The 18,129-nt window shown below is 36.3% G+C and overlaps 1 protein-coding gene across 17 annotated transcripts in view; it reads right to left on the reverse strand.

Moving 5' to 3' along the window:
- Nucleotides 1-349: 349 nt before the first annotated feature.
- LOC137288102 (neuron navigator 3-like) overlaps nt 350-18,129 on the reverse strand; it is a 514,936-nt gene continuing 497,156 nt past the window's right edge. For 11 of the 17 annotated variants that reach the window (XM_067820495.1, XM_067820493.1, XM_067820491.1 and 8 more), the window contains 16 exons: nt 15,491-15,629; nt 13,836-13,987; nt 11,542-11,723; nt 11,027-11,174; nt 10,095-10,251; nt 9,251-9,354; nt 8,786-8,875; nt 8,361-8,454; nt 7,634-7,708; nt 7,053-7,224; nt 6,597-6,812; nt 5,833-5,904; nt 5,167-5,363; nt 4,690-4,808; nt 4,327-4,548; nt 350-3,800 (listed from right to left, as the gene is read on the reverse strand). In XM_067820495.1, the coding sequence (XP_067676596.1) occupies nt 3,666-3,800; nt 4,327-4,548; nt 4,690-4,808; nt 5,167-5,363; nt 5,833-5,904; nt 6,597-6,812; nt 7,053-7,224; nt 7,634-7,708; nt 8,361-8,454; nt 8,786-8,875; nt 9,251-9,354; nt 10,095-10,251; nt 11,027-11,174; nt 11,542-11,723; nt 13,836-13,987; nt 15,491-15,629 (2,274 nt within the window). In that variant the 3' untranslated portion in view covers nt 350-3,665. The remainder of the gene's footprint in view (nt 3,801-4,326; nt 4,549-4,689; nt 4,809-5,166; nt 5,364-5,832; nt 5,905-6,596; nt 6,813-7,052; nt 7,225-7,633; nt 7,709-8,360; nt 8,455-8,785; nt 8,876-9,250; nt 9,355-10,094; nt 10,252-11,026; nt 11,175-11,541; nt 11,724-13,835; nt 13,988-15,490; nt 15,630-18,129) is intronic. The other 6 variants (XM_067820497.1, XM_067820494.1, XM_067820492.1 and 3 more) reach the window with 1 other exon arrangement.

An 18,129-nucleotide genomic window follows, 5' to 3' on the forward strand; every position in this document is an offset into this window, starting at 1 on the left:
CAAAGAGTTTCATGGTTCTATCCAAGATTGGTTCATCAGCACCCTACATATAGCCCTGATTTCACTACTACATAACTGGAATACTGTTGAGGGCAGCCACGTTAAACAACAAACCAATCAATGATTCAACCACAGAGGCTAAGCAACATACATAATTTCAGCATTCCATGAAATAGTTTTCAAGATGGCATCAACACAACTCAGTCACAGGTAACATCCTGTAATGAAACCTCCAATCCATACTAATTCCATCTAGCCATCATGAATCACTTTATTCCATAAATCACACAGCATAAGTGTCTTTCTTAGCACTGATACATTTTCAAACAAATCACACAGACAAATGCCATTAATGTATAGAATAGAAAACTTTATTCAACCATTAGACATAGCAATTCTAAAGTTTTCAAAGAGGAAAACTTCTCATCTAATGACAATTTTTCAAGAGATTTTCTACCAGCAGTTGTTCTCGGCCCATCCAAGAATCCACCGATAGACGCACATGCATAAACACATGGTGATGCTATTTACATCAATTATGATGACATCGTATGACGCCACTATGATTGGTACATAACTTAGATGTGATATCATTTACAAATTCTGTACAGAGACAACAAGGGTCTGACTAGAAACATACGCTGGATGATCAGTCCATCCATTTAACACTGTGCACTGGTTATAAATACCATTGCTAGTGACAACACCGCAAAGCATGACATGGCATGACAGGCTACAACAATGACGTGCATGACAGATAATGACAAGCTTATGTCATTCAAGGATATGGTGTCATTGTGTCATTGTTATTCAGTTTCCTCTAAATAAATGGCCTGGCAATCACTCTGAGCAAGTTTGTTTAATCTGACTGACAAATTAAAACAAAGTACACTAAAAACTAGTATGACTTTTACTTTGATCAAAATTAACAAACCTTTTTCAATACTCATAATGAAGTAAATATTTTCAAATATTTTTCTAAATTCACATGTATAAAAAGACAAACTAGTTTATTGTCCATTTATGCTAAAATTGTTTAAAACTCAAATTTTATGATGCTAGCGTCATAAAGTTTAAGAACTGCACAAGAGGGAACATGTATGATATAGGTCAGCATCCGTTCAGTGCCTCAACAACTTCTTCAACATGGGTACAAAATAATAATAAATACATGTAAATAATAAATATTTCATAATCTATTCCCAATATACATTGCACATTAGTGGAGGATGAAGCAGGATTAGTTAAGCTAGTTAACTTGTACCTAAATGGAAATCAGCTATAAATTATTTATATCCAAGCATATCAATGATATAAATTTTGGTTAAAAGCTTGATATCTTATATCCCCCTTTATAAACTCTGCTTGCTGTCTGTATATTACAAAATGCTTGTTTATAATGAGCATAAGGCCTTAATTGTCATGACCTTAGTTCAAAATGTTCACAGATGATGTAGACTCTTCTTGCATCCCTTAATTTCATCCATGGTAGTAACATTATTCCACATGTTAGTTGTCAAACCTGCAACTTGTCTATATACCTGATGTTAATGTGACACACACTGTTAATATAACAGACATTGATTGATGACAATCATCAAGCAGCCGAAAACAACACTCAGCTTCATCATTGTCAGAAGCCTACAATACAAGAGGGCGTAAAATAACAAGATGTAAATTCACAAGAAACAGGTCAAATTTAATGAAATAACAAGTAAGAACAGCCACAAGGCTTGACAAAAATACATTTTCTTATTATAACAACTACTTCCCTGAGATAATGATTTTTATTCAATGATGTTTTGAGTATTATGTCTACCTGGAAGTAGAAATAGAGCAAAACATACTGCAAGAGATTTTCTGATCTCATCCGTGTATCTTAAAAATTCATTTAACTTTGACCTGTCTTTTGATTTTACATCTGAAGCTTTGTTAAACAAAACAAATAAAAAAAATACGAAATGAAATGGTTTTGAAATGACATGAAATCAACATTTGGCACATTAATATGATTCAAAAACCGCCATGCACTAAGCAAAGGGAGGTAACTCTAGCTCTGCATGCCTACAGCACTTAGCCACAGCCTTGTAAATCAGACGACCTGCTTACGCTGCTAGGAGCATTCTCTCACAACCCTGAATGAAGCCTTCTCACACCATGCTTGAAATTAACATACAACTTGAATTTTTGATACGCAGGGTACTTAACTTTTATTTCTTTTAAGCATTTGCTGGAGATGCAAATTCTTTCTCAAGAAATAAACAAATATATTATTTATATATGAGAAGATACTTATGAAAAAATTATTTCGAAAATATATTGATTGACTGAAATGTTTGTATGTCAGTTTCAAGCTATGGAAGTCAAACCATACAATAACACCCTAGTCACAGCAAACACAACGTTAGCACGCAAGTAATGTGCAAATTACAAAAATATACACTTGAACATGATAGCTACAACTGTGTCATACCTACAAAACATCAATGACAAGCAATGTACACCTTTATCATACACAAAAAGCAACACAGGGTATAACCAAGATTTTCAGCTTGGCACTTTGGAAGTCTCATCATGCACATGCATCATAATGCATGTGAGGGTGTCCATTCCAGGATGAGCAAACATAAAGGAGGTAAATACATCAGCTGTTTCTTGTATATACGTAATCAGCATCCATCTTTGAGTAATTAACATGATCTAATTACAGTCCCTCCCATTATGTAGTTGGCGATCTTCCAGTAGTACAATATACCACACATAGTCAATTCAACCATATCAACAAGCTGTCAAATAAACTTGACACAGTCCATAACAGTAATAGCACTGTAATACACAAATATTGTATAATTCAGGCATAAAGCAAAATTTGTCTTGTCACAGCATTCTCAGATCAGTTTCACAAAGTTCTAGCACTGTTACTTTTGAGTTCGTGGAGCATTGGTTCACACTGTAAGCACTTTCTTCCTTGAAGGCACAAATCAAAATGCATAAGATGTCAGTCAGACATCCATCTTTGTCAGCCAATGCACACTATGCATGACAAGCATCCAGTAAAAGCAGGAGACAGGCAGGTCACATGGCTGTATCTGACAGACACATCTTCAAGGTTGCCATTACACTTCTAAAATGGTTATAAAATCGAAACAATGGCATCGGGGCCTCAACTTGCATAGTTACAGGTGTTGAAGAGGTTTTCTAACATGATCTAGAAGGGTGGCGGAACTCCAGTGCTGTAATCCTTTTCATCTTATTAAAAGTTCGCTACATGAGAATCTTGTGGTTCATTAAAAGGGTTCACTTATCAGATCTGTCAAAAATGAAATCAATGATACAGGTATTAAAATGAACATTTTTATGGCACATGATCACGATACCTTTTGGCAGAATGTGAACCCTGGGGCTGATACTTTATATTGCTATGCATCATAAAGGATAGTAATGCTTCCATTTAGCACAACTTCCAGCCTTTGAATTCCAAAGCTGTCAAGTACCTCTCTAACTACTCCATGATAAATACACAGATAATCAAATTCTGGTTCACAAAGAACGTTCATCGGGGGAGATAACTCTCAGTCATTGTCTCACACAATCGTATTTCCAAGCAAGAAAATCCAAATCTGTACAGTATTTGCTTGAAAGTCTTCTAGTCAAAGGGAGATAACTCAAAGTGTTGACTCGACACTAGAACTGGAGAACTCCTGTATACTGCTATGGCTGTCAAGGCTGGTGGAATCGCTATCGTTACTCTGTGGACTGGAGTAGCTGGCAGCCTCTTGCAGTCTCATTAACATATTCACCTGAAACAAGAAACATGTTCCCATTTAATCACAGCTCTTGGTACTTTGTTAGATTAACAACTCGTCATTGAAATGAACATATTTTGCAGGAAAGAAACGCTCCTAGAACAATAAATAAAACATAATGAAAAGGAGCCCTGAGACTTTCTACATTTTCATTTCCTGAAGCTGTGGAAATCTAGACTTGTCACATTTTCTAGATCCGACTGGACTTTCTTGGAAATATTTGTTTCAGGTCTGAATGGCAGACTAGTACTGTGTAGGCCTATACCATCAGTTAATGAAAAACATTTACACTGTGCAGAAATGAAATTTTTAATTGCCTTGAGTGAGTGAGTTTAGTTTTATGTCACTTTCTGCAATATTCCAGCAATATCCTGTCAGGGCACAGAAGAAATGGGCTTCACATGTTGTACCCATGTGGAGAGCTGAACCCAAGTCTTCAGCATGACAAGCGAACACTTTAACCACTTGGCTACCCCATGATACCTATTGTAATGTAGAAGTCACTAATGAAGCTACCTACCAGGGGGTCTCCCGGGTCCCCCTCTGATGTGCTGCTGACTGTCTTCGTCTTTGACTTGTTCCCACTCACAGAGACCTGTGCTGTCTGGGAATCATATCCAACATCTTCCGGCCGTATCCGTAACAACGACTTATCCTTATCATTGTTGCTTCCGCCGCTCCAAGGGTAGGACTCTATCACCCAGTCTGTCGGATCTTCCCATGGAGCCCTCTTCCCATACACCTGCAAAAAACAAAACAGAATTCAATAACATAAATTATTTGATAATGCATTTGAGTCAGTTGTCTTCCACTGAAGAACCCAAAAGGCAAATGTCATTGTGCTAAAGCTCTGATCTACAGACTGACTGTTATGAGTGTATACCTGTAGTCCCTCCCGGACAGCTTCCAGCATGTAGGGTACTAATGAGTAGTTCCACAGATCCGTGAACCACACCTGGGATCCAGAGATGTCCATCGGACAAGACAGGAACAGTCTTGGACCTGGAACATAAGGATACAGTCAGACTTGATGATCACATCCCACATTTAACATAGAACACTTGAGAGTTCACAGAATCTGACAATGCTCTTGGAAAGATTTAAATGATTTCAGAGGAAAGCCCCAACCCACACAGGTCACAGATGATTCCAGTGTTAATGAAATCATGAACATATGTCTGGTGCTGACTCACACATCAAACTCAGGACAAGACTGGGATTCAAATCCATGACAAATAGAAGCTAGAAATCCTGGATCAAGACCACTCACATGAACACTGAGTGAATCATGTTTTATGTCACAGTCTTTACTTTTAAAGTAGTTATCTCCCCTTCAGCAGTAACATACACCATTACTCACCAATTGTGACATCCGAGGAGCTGTGTGTCTCCAGGAATTTGTTGATGTGTGCCCACACTTTTGGAACCCAGTCGATGATCTTGTTGAGATCATTATTCCTCATCCCTGTCCTGACCTCAGCCTCCACCAGCTTACGGCGAAGGTATCGCCCCAGGAACCCCTTCACTGGCTCCATATGATTGGCGCACAACACCCACCTGACAGAGAGATACATTGATTTTGTATGTAATAAGTTGTAAGGTACATGTAAGGTAAGGCACTGTATATATAATACTAGTTCATGGCTGAATGATTACATTATGTGAGCACTAGTTTGCCATAAGAAAAGGGTGATTCAAAATACAATTTGCACTTATCAAGTTTGAATTCACTAAAATATATTTACATACCACACAGCACTTCAAAATACTTAAAATATTTACTATGTCCCTGTCTTAAATCTTTTGCACAACGACACAATGTTGGTTAGTTTTTCATTATATAAATATCACCAGTTCTCCGGCTAGTGAGTGACAGAATGATGAATAACATTTGATATCAGAAAGGTGACAATCTTCTCAATTCAATTCGTTACACTGTAAGGTGCAACCTCCAGAAAGAATGCAAAGATACTGAGTGAGAGTGATAACCATGGTAATCAGCTTGCATATGTGCAGGGATACAGACCTGAAGTTGTGGTGAAGCTGGAGGTTTGTGGCAGCGTTTGTTGCCTGGTTCATCGTCCCAATGATGTAGGGGCTGAAAGACACAAATCATAAGAATATGTTTCTGACTATTATTCACAGAATTCTCAAGCATCCAAAATACGAAATGAATACAACCATGAGCCAAGTAAGCAAACTCTGTGAAATCTGTGAATTATCTGTGAATTCCAAAGCATGTTAACTCTGACTTTAAAGTGAAGTTTCCAAATATGTCTGTTACATTAACATAGCAATGTCCACCTGTATGCATGTAGCTTGGAGGTCCATCTCATTGATGGGCTTAGGTTTAGTTCTGATAGCAACACACTTATGCCAAGGTGCTTTATTCAACAATACCTTGTTGTATAATGGGAACCAAGAAGGATGGCTTAATGAAAGTACTATCAGAGTAGCAGAACTTTAGTTAAAGCCTCCTTCTGGTAGATGTTTCAAGTTCATAATAAGCATGTATAAAAAAATCCATGACTGCTGTCAAAAGCATCAAATATGTAGTTGCACTATGATGCCATGCATTTAACCATCAGTAGGCCTAACCACCTGACCCTTTTAATGTTTCAAGCATGAGATACTGAAGGCCAGATTCCCAATCCACAAAGAACTTGTAGCACTATGACATTCGTAAGTCTATGATACGTTATAGAGTTACAACAGACTACAACACTTTGTGGACCATGACCCTGGACAGTTTCACAAAGCATTCACAGTGCTAAGGTGATCTGGACTTACCATTTCTGGTACTTGACACTGAGGAAGCCATTGAAGACCTCACCAAGGGAGCCCACATGGTGCAGGTTGTCGAGAATTATGACAGTCGGCAGCTCATTCACGTTTGTGTTCTCGCACTGCTCTGCGATATTTGACAAGTACTGGCGAAGGTCCTTCGAAGACTTGTGGTCAACATTGAATGTGGCCACTGACCCAGCTGTCAGTTCCCGGCCAGATCTACATTACAAGTACAAAAATATGTAAATGAAACTCATACCATATGATAATTTAGTACTTGTTTTTATCAATGTTTTATATATAAAACTTGGCAGGACCATATCACACCTGATCATGTTCCATCCCTTACATTTAAGAGGCACCCACAACATGATAGTACCTTCCATAAAATTATCTCCCCTTGATCATGTTCCACCATTTTGTTTACAAAACCCTCATGTTAATGCAACACAAACTCACCTGAGGACCAAATGTTCAGCCAGTTTCTGAGCCAGGTAGGTTTTCCCCGTACCACTGGGGCCACAGAGAATTATCCTGCGATGTTCAATAAGGAGGGACACATATCGCTGGATGATCGTCTTGGGGATCATTGATTCAAAGGCAAGGGAGTCCACACTTATCTGCTTCGTACCTGAAGATGTACAACATTTATATTGTTCTGCCAGTCAGAATATCTAGCAAGTAGAATATTGCTCGCCATGAAATATTACAGTGTTTCATATTTACCACATTCCCTCATGTTTCAATTTCTCCCAAACCATCAAAAACCTACTAAAACCATCTGGTGAATCATGTGAACCATCCGTTAAAATTATGAATTTATTGAAAAAGTTGTTCAAACCGTTTGTTTTGTTATAGTGTTCCTTTGTATGAGACATCACCTTAATTGCAGCTGATTAAATGAATTTCACTTATCAATATTGCAGCTATTTGAATGTGTACCTCCATGTACAACTGTTTCTATTCTTCTACTGCTTACTGATGTTGGGTATGATAGTTCTCCTTGAATGTTATTCTCATATTTCTGCTACCTTGCTTACCTTTAAGACATATGCTGATCTGCATTGTATCTCCAACCAGGTATCCAACAGGTAGCAGCTCAGGTAGATCGGCATCTGTGGACAGAATACACATTATAGAAGCGTAACATGATGGCTTGTCATCTGACTTGTGGAAGTGGGGTAGCATAATGGATAAAGCATTAGGTACACCAATGGCCAAGTTCCATTCCCCAGATGGGTACATTATGTGAAGGCTATACTGGTGTCCCCAACAAAGATATTGCTAGAATATTGCTAAAAGGAGTGTATGAAATCAGGCAAAAACCCAGCCAGACATCAGGGCTTATGACTTCAAAACCAGACTAGACAATCCAATGGTAGTTATCATATGTATGGAACATATCTGGTAAATTTTGGGATGGCTAGCTGTAAATTTAGACCATCTTGGGCAGTCAGGAGGATCTTATTTCATACACTGCCAAAAACCAAATAAAGACAAGTTCACCCTCTCACTCAGTGAGACTGACTCATGACTGACTCAAAAACTGTGATATATCACATCAATATTCACAAACATTATGCAAATCAAACCATGACAATCGGTCTGATGGGCTAATGTCAACTGGGCTAAAGATCTCCAAACTCCATGAATATAAACAATACAAAATGAAAGACATATTACAATTCACTCCTTCCTATAGTTTTAACGAAAAGCCACTAGTGTTATACTTTGTTCTTGTGTTTGTTTTACTGTCAATAAACACACCTTTGGTCCTTGTGATGTCGCCAATATGATAGGAGAAGACACTCTCAGCACTCAGACCTAGGTTGGTGACGGGATCCACTCGTAACACGTATTCCTATAAATAAAACATACGTTACATTACAGTTTGTTTGGATGATGCTATAAGATTTGCAACATGTCACAAAGTCCATGATTATCAACACAACATATTTGGTACATATTTTAAATGAAAAGTTGAAAAGAGAACAAAGACATCAGTAATTAACAAACTTGGCCTGATTTTTACGATAAAGAAACTTCCACTGACCAAACTCAAAGCTACTATCCATATATTGTGAAAAAGTTGTTACTAACTTATATATATAGCTGTTATTGTAAGTATTATGAAATGACACCTTGGTCATGGCCAGTTGTAATGAACATTGGACATTCATCAATGTCTCTACCTTAAATATTTTTCTGACAATATTATCCAGGATGTCCCACTTGGTCTTGCCACTGACAGACAGGGAACCAATCAGCACCTCCGCTGGTCTCTGTCACAAAGATCAGTAGAAACTTGATAATTACATTTTATTTGGAGGCAAATCATCAAATAACGGAAATATGTGTTAAGAAAGAAAAGTGAAAGTATCCACTTTAAGGCAGCTAAGTATTGAGGGGTGTCAAATACTTCATTGTGTTACTGATGACATAAACTGATCTGATAAACTTGGTATCTCTAGCCAATAAGTAATTGATCCAATATGCAAATGATCATTTAGAAATGACTCTTAAGCTCAATAACTGCAATGTCTGTTTAATCCATATACTTCTTGTCTTATCTACTGAATACATTTAGACATATCTTTTCTAATGTGTGAATGATTCTGTAAACAAACTAGAACATGGAAACTATATCTATTGTTTACCTCAATGCCGATCCTTGTTGGGTCTGGGTTCGAGCCGAGATACACAGTGATTGTCACACGTTTCCCTTCTCGGTCATTTGCGGCTGTTTCTGCCAATAGCATGTCTACAAAGCAAAGACATTAAAATGATGAACAGCATTTACAATAACTGACAATAAACTATCATTGTTCATTTCAGGATTATGACAACTTATTGAAATGAGATCATTCACTCTCTCATGATATCTCTGCATAAAGACATCAATTCACCTTCAGAGGTCAAGGTTTACAGTTCATGTGAGAGGAGCATTTATGAAAATGTCCTGACATCATCACATGGAGAGGTATCGTGTAAGAATCAAAGATTTCGTTTAAATGAAATGGCACAACAATACAGTTATTGCTTATTATAGAATACATTTACCAATAAACACTCATGGTGGGTATTACCTTAGGTTTTGTTTGTTCGTTTGTGTGTTGTTCAACTAGATCTATAAATAACTGAGACAGGACCAGACAATCCAGTGAGCTCAACATCATGAGCATAAATCCAAGCAATTTGGATAAGAATGTTTTGTTTTTCAATGTTATCATCAGACTGTTTCTTCCAAAACTAACATTTAACTGACATAAGTCATAGAGCACTTTCAGGAATTTTCATTTACATTCCAATTTATAACACTTTAGAATGAAAATAACAAGGTAATCTACATGACCTTGAATCCATACATGGCCATGATTACACACTATCATCTGGGCCACTATCTTAACTCTGTAGACACTCACTACACACACAGATTACTGGGGACTGACACTGCCTCAGCATCCCCGCTCCCCACGAGGGAGTGTTGGAGATAGACTTTACCTAGACTACTCTGATCAGTGAGGCTGAGAGACCGGTCCAGAGAGTCATTACTGGCACGGGTATGAGCCAGGGAGCTCTGGGAGATATTGAGTGTTCGGGACGAGGTAGCTAGGCGCTGAAGTCGGTCGTTGTCAGCTTTCAAATGTCCCATTTCACTCTGTAATATAATTTTTTCCATTAACCTAATAGAATAAATGTCTAGTACTCATATTTCATGAACACATTTTCATAAAACCTTTTCTCACATATCAAGATAATTAGATCAATTAGAACACAAACTTGTTGAAACAAAAGATTAAAGCTTAACATGCAATCTATAGGGACAAAATTAATGAGTATGATTGTTTAAAACTGAGTTTGATACGAGTGACCTCAACATAATACCTTAATGAGGTCATACGAGTAAAAAGCAAATGTACTTGTTAGTTTTGTTCCGTAATGGCTAATTACAGGATATAGGAAAGGGTTGCTGCAGATCGGTGCACACGCAGCTGTCAAGGATGGGCAGATATGAGGTCATACATGCCACAATGTAAACAAAGACAACAGACAAGAAAATATCTTTTTCTAGGCCAGACCAACTATATTTCTTGTTTTATGGATATTTGTCCTCAGAAAACCTAAAGGCAGGAGGGAAAATGAACAATAATATTTCTTTAAGTCCTAAAAGTATTTTAGGCATTTTATGAAGTGTATATAAGGCAAAAAACAATATCAAAAATATTTCTTGTAAGTTTAGATTTTTTACCAACAAAACATTGGGATATTATTGTTGTGCAAGAAAAATTAATATTTATTTTTTTGCTATTTTTTAAACAATATGCACGGTGGACATGTAAAACAAGAAATAAAATTGGTCTGGCCCTATGGGAAACGGCAAAAAAATAGCATATTAAATCCAAAAGAATTTTTCAATATTTTCTTATGCATACCTTCATTTTGTTCATTGTCTCTCTAAGCTGTTCCAGCTGATGCGCTGAAGAGAGGGCTTCTAGTCGAATGTCAGTCAGTTTCATGTCTTTTTCTCGTAACAGATTCTTTAATTCATTCACAGACGCATGGTCATCTGTTTCACACAGTCTGAAAATCATACATTGTCGGCAACTGTAGAAAAAGTATGCAAGTATACAACAAAAAAGCAAATGAAAATTGAATTTCTGTGACTTAATTTCACCATTATATAATTTCAAAGTGACCTGTACAATTCATGATTACTGGAAACAATATATTTGGCATAAATAATGTATTCAAAATTAGAAGAACAGCTATCATTTTGGTTTAATTCTTTGATTTCTCCAAAATAATAATTTTTTTAAAATGGCATAATTAAACTAAAAGAACTTTCCATACCATTCATATTAATACCCAAATGTGTATCTTACATCAAGAGTATCTCAAAAAGACCTGAAAAGAAACATTATCAGAAGATAGATAAACATGTACTCACGCCCCAGAGCTGTGAGACCCCTTCATGACTCCAGAACCATTAGGAACATGCGTCATCTGCAGGAGTGGAGAATTCGGTGCAGAAGCATTGGAGCGAAGACTTGCAGTATCAGGCTCCACATCAGATATGGAGCCATGCTTGTTCTTCTTCCGGGAGAATGCTTTACTAAATGAACTTCGTAGCTGAAAAAGACATGTCAGAATTAACATTCAGTTTTCACCACTCATAGAATATTCTGTGGAATAGGAATCTGCAGATATCAGTTATAAATATAGACATAAACTTGGTAATTTGCCAATTCAGGATCAAGCCACAAGAGGCTGATTAAAATGAAATGTTTTTGAGGACATTCCATAGGAATCCTGGCAGTAAATGATCGACACAAAGCCATTACCATGTCAGGCAGGAATCCAGTTACACTTCAGAAGGCAAAGCATGTGTGAATCCTTAGTTACAAGGATTATCACGCAGCATAAATGTCATCCATTTCAGATGCAATGTACACCATGGTCGACATGTATACCGCCACATTGATATGTTCAAGGGCAATGATGAAAGAACAGCTGAGAGCTGTAACAGCCTGCACTGACAAGTCGGAAAGTGACAAAAAGACGGCAGTATCTAACATCCATCAACTCAGATGTTTTATACCTAAAACGCAGTTTTTACTGAAATGTAATCCAAATTTTCCCACACCTGTCAATGGGGTCAGTGCCTGGGCTTTGAAATTAACATTCCAGAAAAAAATTCAATTTTAAGATGTGATTTTAAAGTCAATAGATGCAAGGGTAAATGTCTGGATTTATACTTTATGAGATGAAACTAATCCCAAAGAAAAAAAACATCACAAAATTATTAGTCTTGCAGGGATATGAAACTAATTACCCAAGCAGATGAGCCATGGTGCGAAATAGACATGATATGGGCAACATGGATCATTCAATATATTACATGATCAGGAAACAATAATAAAAATATCACAGCTTTGATGCAGTGCAAAATATATATCAAATTGTCTCCAAAACATAAATAAACACCAATAACATAAACAAACACACAAACTTGAGATCACCGACATTTTCATCTAAGCATGACATGAGTAATCAGCTGGGTGTTAAAGGTAAGACGCCTGCAATAAACAACCATCCCATTCTTACTGATTTTGCAGTATATTGCAGTGTCATAGAGCATAGAATTCACTACACCTGCTGACCCCACGGCATGGAGTAAGATTCAGAAATAATCACTGTAAATCTGATGGAAGCACTGGGTGTATTTAACCATGAAATCCCACATTATTTACACCCTGAGTACACATCTGGAAAAGCTACCAGAACCTTTTGAAAAATATTGCCAATAAAACATACCAACTAATTGTTCTAAAAAAGACAGTAAACAGAACAGTGCAGACACAACATGTTTCAGGAAAGCAGTGTGCACTGAAGGGAAGTGGCACTGCCGTGACTCATGATGTGCTATATATCACAAATATCAGTGTTGTTGCTGAAGTTGACAGTGGATATAACTGTTGTCTTCATACCATTTGTACTGTACGCTTACACAACTATGCATAATAAGGTCCCAAAGTCTAGAAATAAAGATATCAATGGTAAGATCTTGTAAATGTACATTTCTCTGTCTAATTAGCCTTGCTCCAAGGCTGTACTGAATGATAACTCCTATTAATGTATTTCTAGTAATAGGCAACCTGTTCAATATGACCTTAAGAAACTTTGCATTTTTTCTGTACAATAAATAAAAATTGCCAACAACAAAACCAATAATCATAAGAGATCTTAACTAAAAGCAGAGTCTTCTGGTCTCTAAACATCAAACTTTCTTCAAAGAAAATATATATATTGTGAGTCGTCTTCAAAATCTACATTGCCTGAAAAAGTTGTGATAATAATGTGTAAATACAAAATACACTTAAACTGCTGAAAAAAAACAACTCCAGTTCATAAATGTGAATCAAATTGATATTCTATCACTTAACAAGATATCCTTAAAGTAAAACAGTCCTGAACCCTTATTTCCTGAAACGCTCATTCTCCTAACAATTCTTAACTTTTATTGTAACCAACGTGTTAAGAATGGGCCTAAGACATTTGTAGGATTACAAATGTTTTGAGAATAGCTTGTCTGGTCTTTCGTCCATCAGACATGGCTACTGTGCATCTCATCCTTCTGGAAACAAATGTATTCAGAGCATCTGTTTCACAAATTTTACTACAAGGGCGTCCAAAGTTCAATGTCCAACATCTTAAGTCTGAATATAAACAGTGAGCACTCACCCATCCCTTCTTTTTATTTTTCTTGGAGTTTTTACCAATGTCCCCATCAGTGGCGGCAGACTGTTGACTGGCAACGCTGCAAGCACTCGATAAACTATTGATGCTGGACATACTGTCTGATGACATCTGACGAACAATACGACCGCCTTCACCTTCAAACAAATTGTCCGCACTTAATGCCTTTGAAGTTTTTAACATGACTACAATTTAAAACATCACACTATTCTAAAAGCATATGCACTTATATTATCTGAAAAGACACTTTTCTGTCCTTCTTTCTCTCCCTTGAGATATAAAAAGTTTTGCACATATTAATGATATGGTAATGCTTCTAACAAGCAAAATTAATTAACTCTGGATCAATTAAAATCTTCAGTCCAATAAATTAATGTTATTATTTATTAATCAGTACAAATAATTTCATATAGCATGCACACAAAAGAATCATATCCATGACAGCAACTGTTTTCTCAGACATGTCTCATCTGTTGACCCTATGTTATCCTGGCTTCACCCAGTTTCTTATAGCTGGGAAAAGCTCAGACGTTATTTGTTGGTATAATCTTATTAGTCTACCATTTATCATCTAAAGAGATACATTTCTCCTTCAGTTTTCTATTTCAAGAAAGAAAATATCATCTCAGCTGCAAAAATTCTGATCAAGCTGATATGATTATTGGCTTTATTCCAGACAAGTTGTGCCACAAGTAGTATCTTAACCAAGATTTACTGCAGTACTGACAGTAATAGGCGATAATATTTACCTGATGACTAAATATCTAGGCAGCAAATTTCCACATGCACTTAAGCAAAAAGGAAATTTTGTTAATTCCAGAAATACCACACAAGGTGGAGCATTAAAGATGAGCCAGATGTTTTCACTGGAGGGCAGTATGGGGAAGTTTAGGTTTGAAATGTGCATGTTTAACTCGTAATTCATCAGCTTTCAAAATCAGTTCTGTTTATAATTTGTTACATCCAATGTGTGGTAATCCAATCCTCTTCAGCCTCACATAATGTAAAACTGGACATGGTGCAGGTTGGCTTTGTATGGTTAATCACTAAAACTAAACTAGTATGGGGTACAATTAAAGATGATCGCAAAATTAGGAATGAAACATATTGCACAGATGTTCTATGTTAAATAAGATACCACCCACAAATATCAAGAATAAAACAGGTTCCTTTTTCAGTTGCTGGCATGGGTTACAATTTTCTTCACTACAGAGACAAATCAATGATGTCTTTCAGTCTTTCAGTCACAAAATTTGTTTACTTCCTCCATGATAGTCACTGTATCTCAAATGCTTACAAAGAACATTTGTGCATCATTGTTTAAGTTAGAATAATAAGAAACAACTAGTCTTTAATGAATATTCTTTCAAAATATCCTTCTTAGCTACAACTCAAAATCACAAATCATGCACATACTGTTACCAGAAATTGTGTTTGATGGTATTTTGATAAACTTTTTAACCAAATAATCAAAGCTGGTTCCACATAGTATACTCATGTAGAATTAGAACATTTGAGTTAATACAAACAGCTAAGCTACGTCAACAAGAGGTACAGATGCTCAAGAACATAGGGTAACCAGGTATCTAAAACATGAACTCCACAGTGAGCTACAGTACCTAAACACTACCTATCCCTACCATGAATGTCTTTAGGGCCCATACCAGGTGAGGTGTGTCGACGCCCAACATTTGGACTGACAAGATTTTCCTGGATGCTGAGCCCACTCTGGCGTTTCAGGGCCTCAATTGTTTGCCGCAACTCATTCAACTCAGAATCCTGAAAGAACAATAAACATAATCCCATTACCACTGATAATAATTTAAATTCAGTTCAATAATTTTTACAAATGTGAATATATTTGCATGCATAGATTTAACCTCTGAACCATAACACTTGCTTCTAGTGCCTCAGCCTGTAAGGATATTTTTTAATGCCATTCAAACGCAGATGATGGTATCAGCAGAATGATACCACACCCTGCCACTACATGTAAAAAAAATTGCAGTTTACATCTGTGAAAATATCGAGAAATCCTCATCACATGATTCTTTAATTTCAAATATGGCTGCCAGTTATCACCCAAGTCAGATTTATCTCCCTTTAGCTCTTTTGATTTCTGATGAGTGTTGATTAGCAAACATGTTGTGATGTGAGTCATGGTAGCAGTATTTCATAACAGAAGATAAAATCCCCGCTTTTCTAAATTTATCCATTCAGCTCTGTGTCTTATCTCAAATGAAGAAACACAAGGATTCAGTTACACAACTTCCAAACTGGAATTTTTAAGCCTCTGATACAAACATAAATTGCATACAGCCTCTCATGGTTTACCAATAGCCCAAACATCCTTTTTTTCAAGCCTGCAATCTACTATTTCAATACCCGTGTCAAATCCAAAATATCTCCAAATGTATACATCATCCATAAATTTATGGTATGAGACAGAATTGTTTGTGCAGTGTGACTCCATACTTTTTACAAGGATGATGATTTTCAAGAAATTAGATTTTGTGAAAAAGTGCTTACGTGAATGAAACTCTGTAATAGTCTGATTTGGTAACATAAACAATTTGTTTGAAGAATTACTATTAGAAAAAGAGAGTTTTTCATGCATAGTATATCCTGTGTGTCTGAGGTCATGTAATTATTGGTAAGTAATACGCTCTTTACTAAGATTTAAGAGTAACAAAGGGAGTGCCAACATAATCAGTTATCCCTGATGATGATGATGATGATGATGATGATGATGATGATGATGATGATGGTGATGATTCCTCACAGTGTATCATTCTTCCCCTATTGTAATAATCTTCAGTTTAAAGTTTTAGAAACTACATTAACAATGCGATTCACTGATGTCTGACTAAAGCCCGATTTGCACTGAAATACATTGAACTCTCTATGGTCTTATTGCATTAAAAACATTTTGAACTATGTGCTTTACGACAAGTTTCTGACACCTTAAAACAATTCATCAGTCTGACTGTTTGTTGTAGCTTCCTGACAAAAAATATAACTGTATTTTGTAAACATTCTACTACTTAATATTTAAAGGTCAAAATAAGTTATAAAACACAACCAACAATTTGATATATCAAAGCAAATATTTGCAACTAGAAAATAAGCAAGGATCATTTTAAAAAATGCAAAGTACCAACAATCCTTGTGAAAATATTTTTACAAGCAGTAAACCCATCATCCCTAACACATTTAAATATGTTTTTTCACGTTATACAGTCTGTTTTGTTGTGCCATACCCACAAGCAAGGGCCCTCCCATCTATCCAACTCTCCACAAGACAGCTTTCTTGCCAAAAATAATGCATCAATATGTTCTTTTTTAACCCATGTCAATAAACAAAATGTCCAAGTCAAGGCAGTGTAGACTGGAGATAATTTTTATACATCAAACAGACTATTTTCTTTATCAAAAGGACGTAGGACCATCTGTTTTTTGGATGGTTCTTTCAGTTCTGGCATTACATTTTCCAAAAACATTTGGCATTCCAGGTAAAGAGCATCATCGATGATCTGCTTATCATTTGAAAATCCCTCAAGTATCATTTTGACGTGCTTTATGAAATCTCCACTTTGTTCTACAGGATGAAATTGGGTACTCCATGATGAGATTCTCCAACTGCTGAAATAACACAACCACGTGGATGCAATAGACGATCTCGTCAATTCTGTTTAACCTATTCTCGTTAATAAAAAGGTCAAACAGTATGATCTGCCAACGATATATTCTGTTGGGTGGTTCGTCAAGAGATGAATGCTTAGGTACACAAAATCTGCACCAGTGATATGGAATGCGATGTAACAAGTCTCATGTGAATTACAGTTAGCCAACACAAAATGTCTATTTCCATGCCCCACACATTTGTATATGATCTGAAGCACATGACAAAACATACAAGCATTGCAGGCATATGTAACGAAACATTTGAAGAGTCGGCTCTATCAGACACCATTAGATGGAATTTGCTGACTAATATCATTTCTGTCAAACATCAACATTCAAAAAGTTTGACATGTATTTGGCAAACATCTGCACAATCAACATCAATCACTTAGATAATTAACACAGCAATTTATACTAATCACTGTCTATAAATATTCAACAACAAACTTTGAAAAGTTTGGTGCCAGCTTTTCAAATTTCAACAGAAATATCATGCTGAAGTTTACAAAAATGATGCATTATTTTACAAAATGAAAATAAAACGTATTTTAAAAAAGGTATGTTGGTATTTAAAATGTACTGAAAAATATCATTA

Source organism: Haliotis asinina, chromosome 6, assembly GCF_037392515.1.
Source record: "Haliotis asinina isolate JCU_RB_2024 chromosome 6, JCU_Hal_asi_v2, whole genome shotgun sequence".
Classification (NCBI taxonomy): Eukaryota; Metazoa; Mollusca; class Gastropoda; order Lepetellida; family Haliotidae; genus Haliotis; species Haliotis asinina.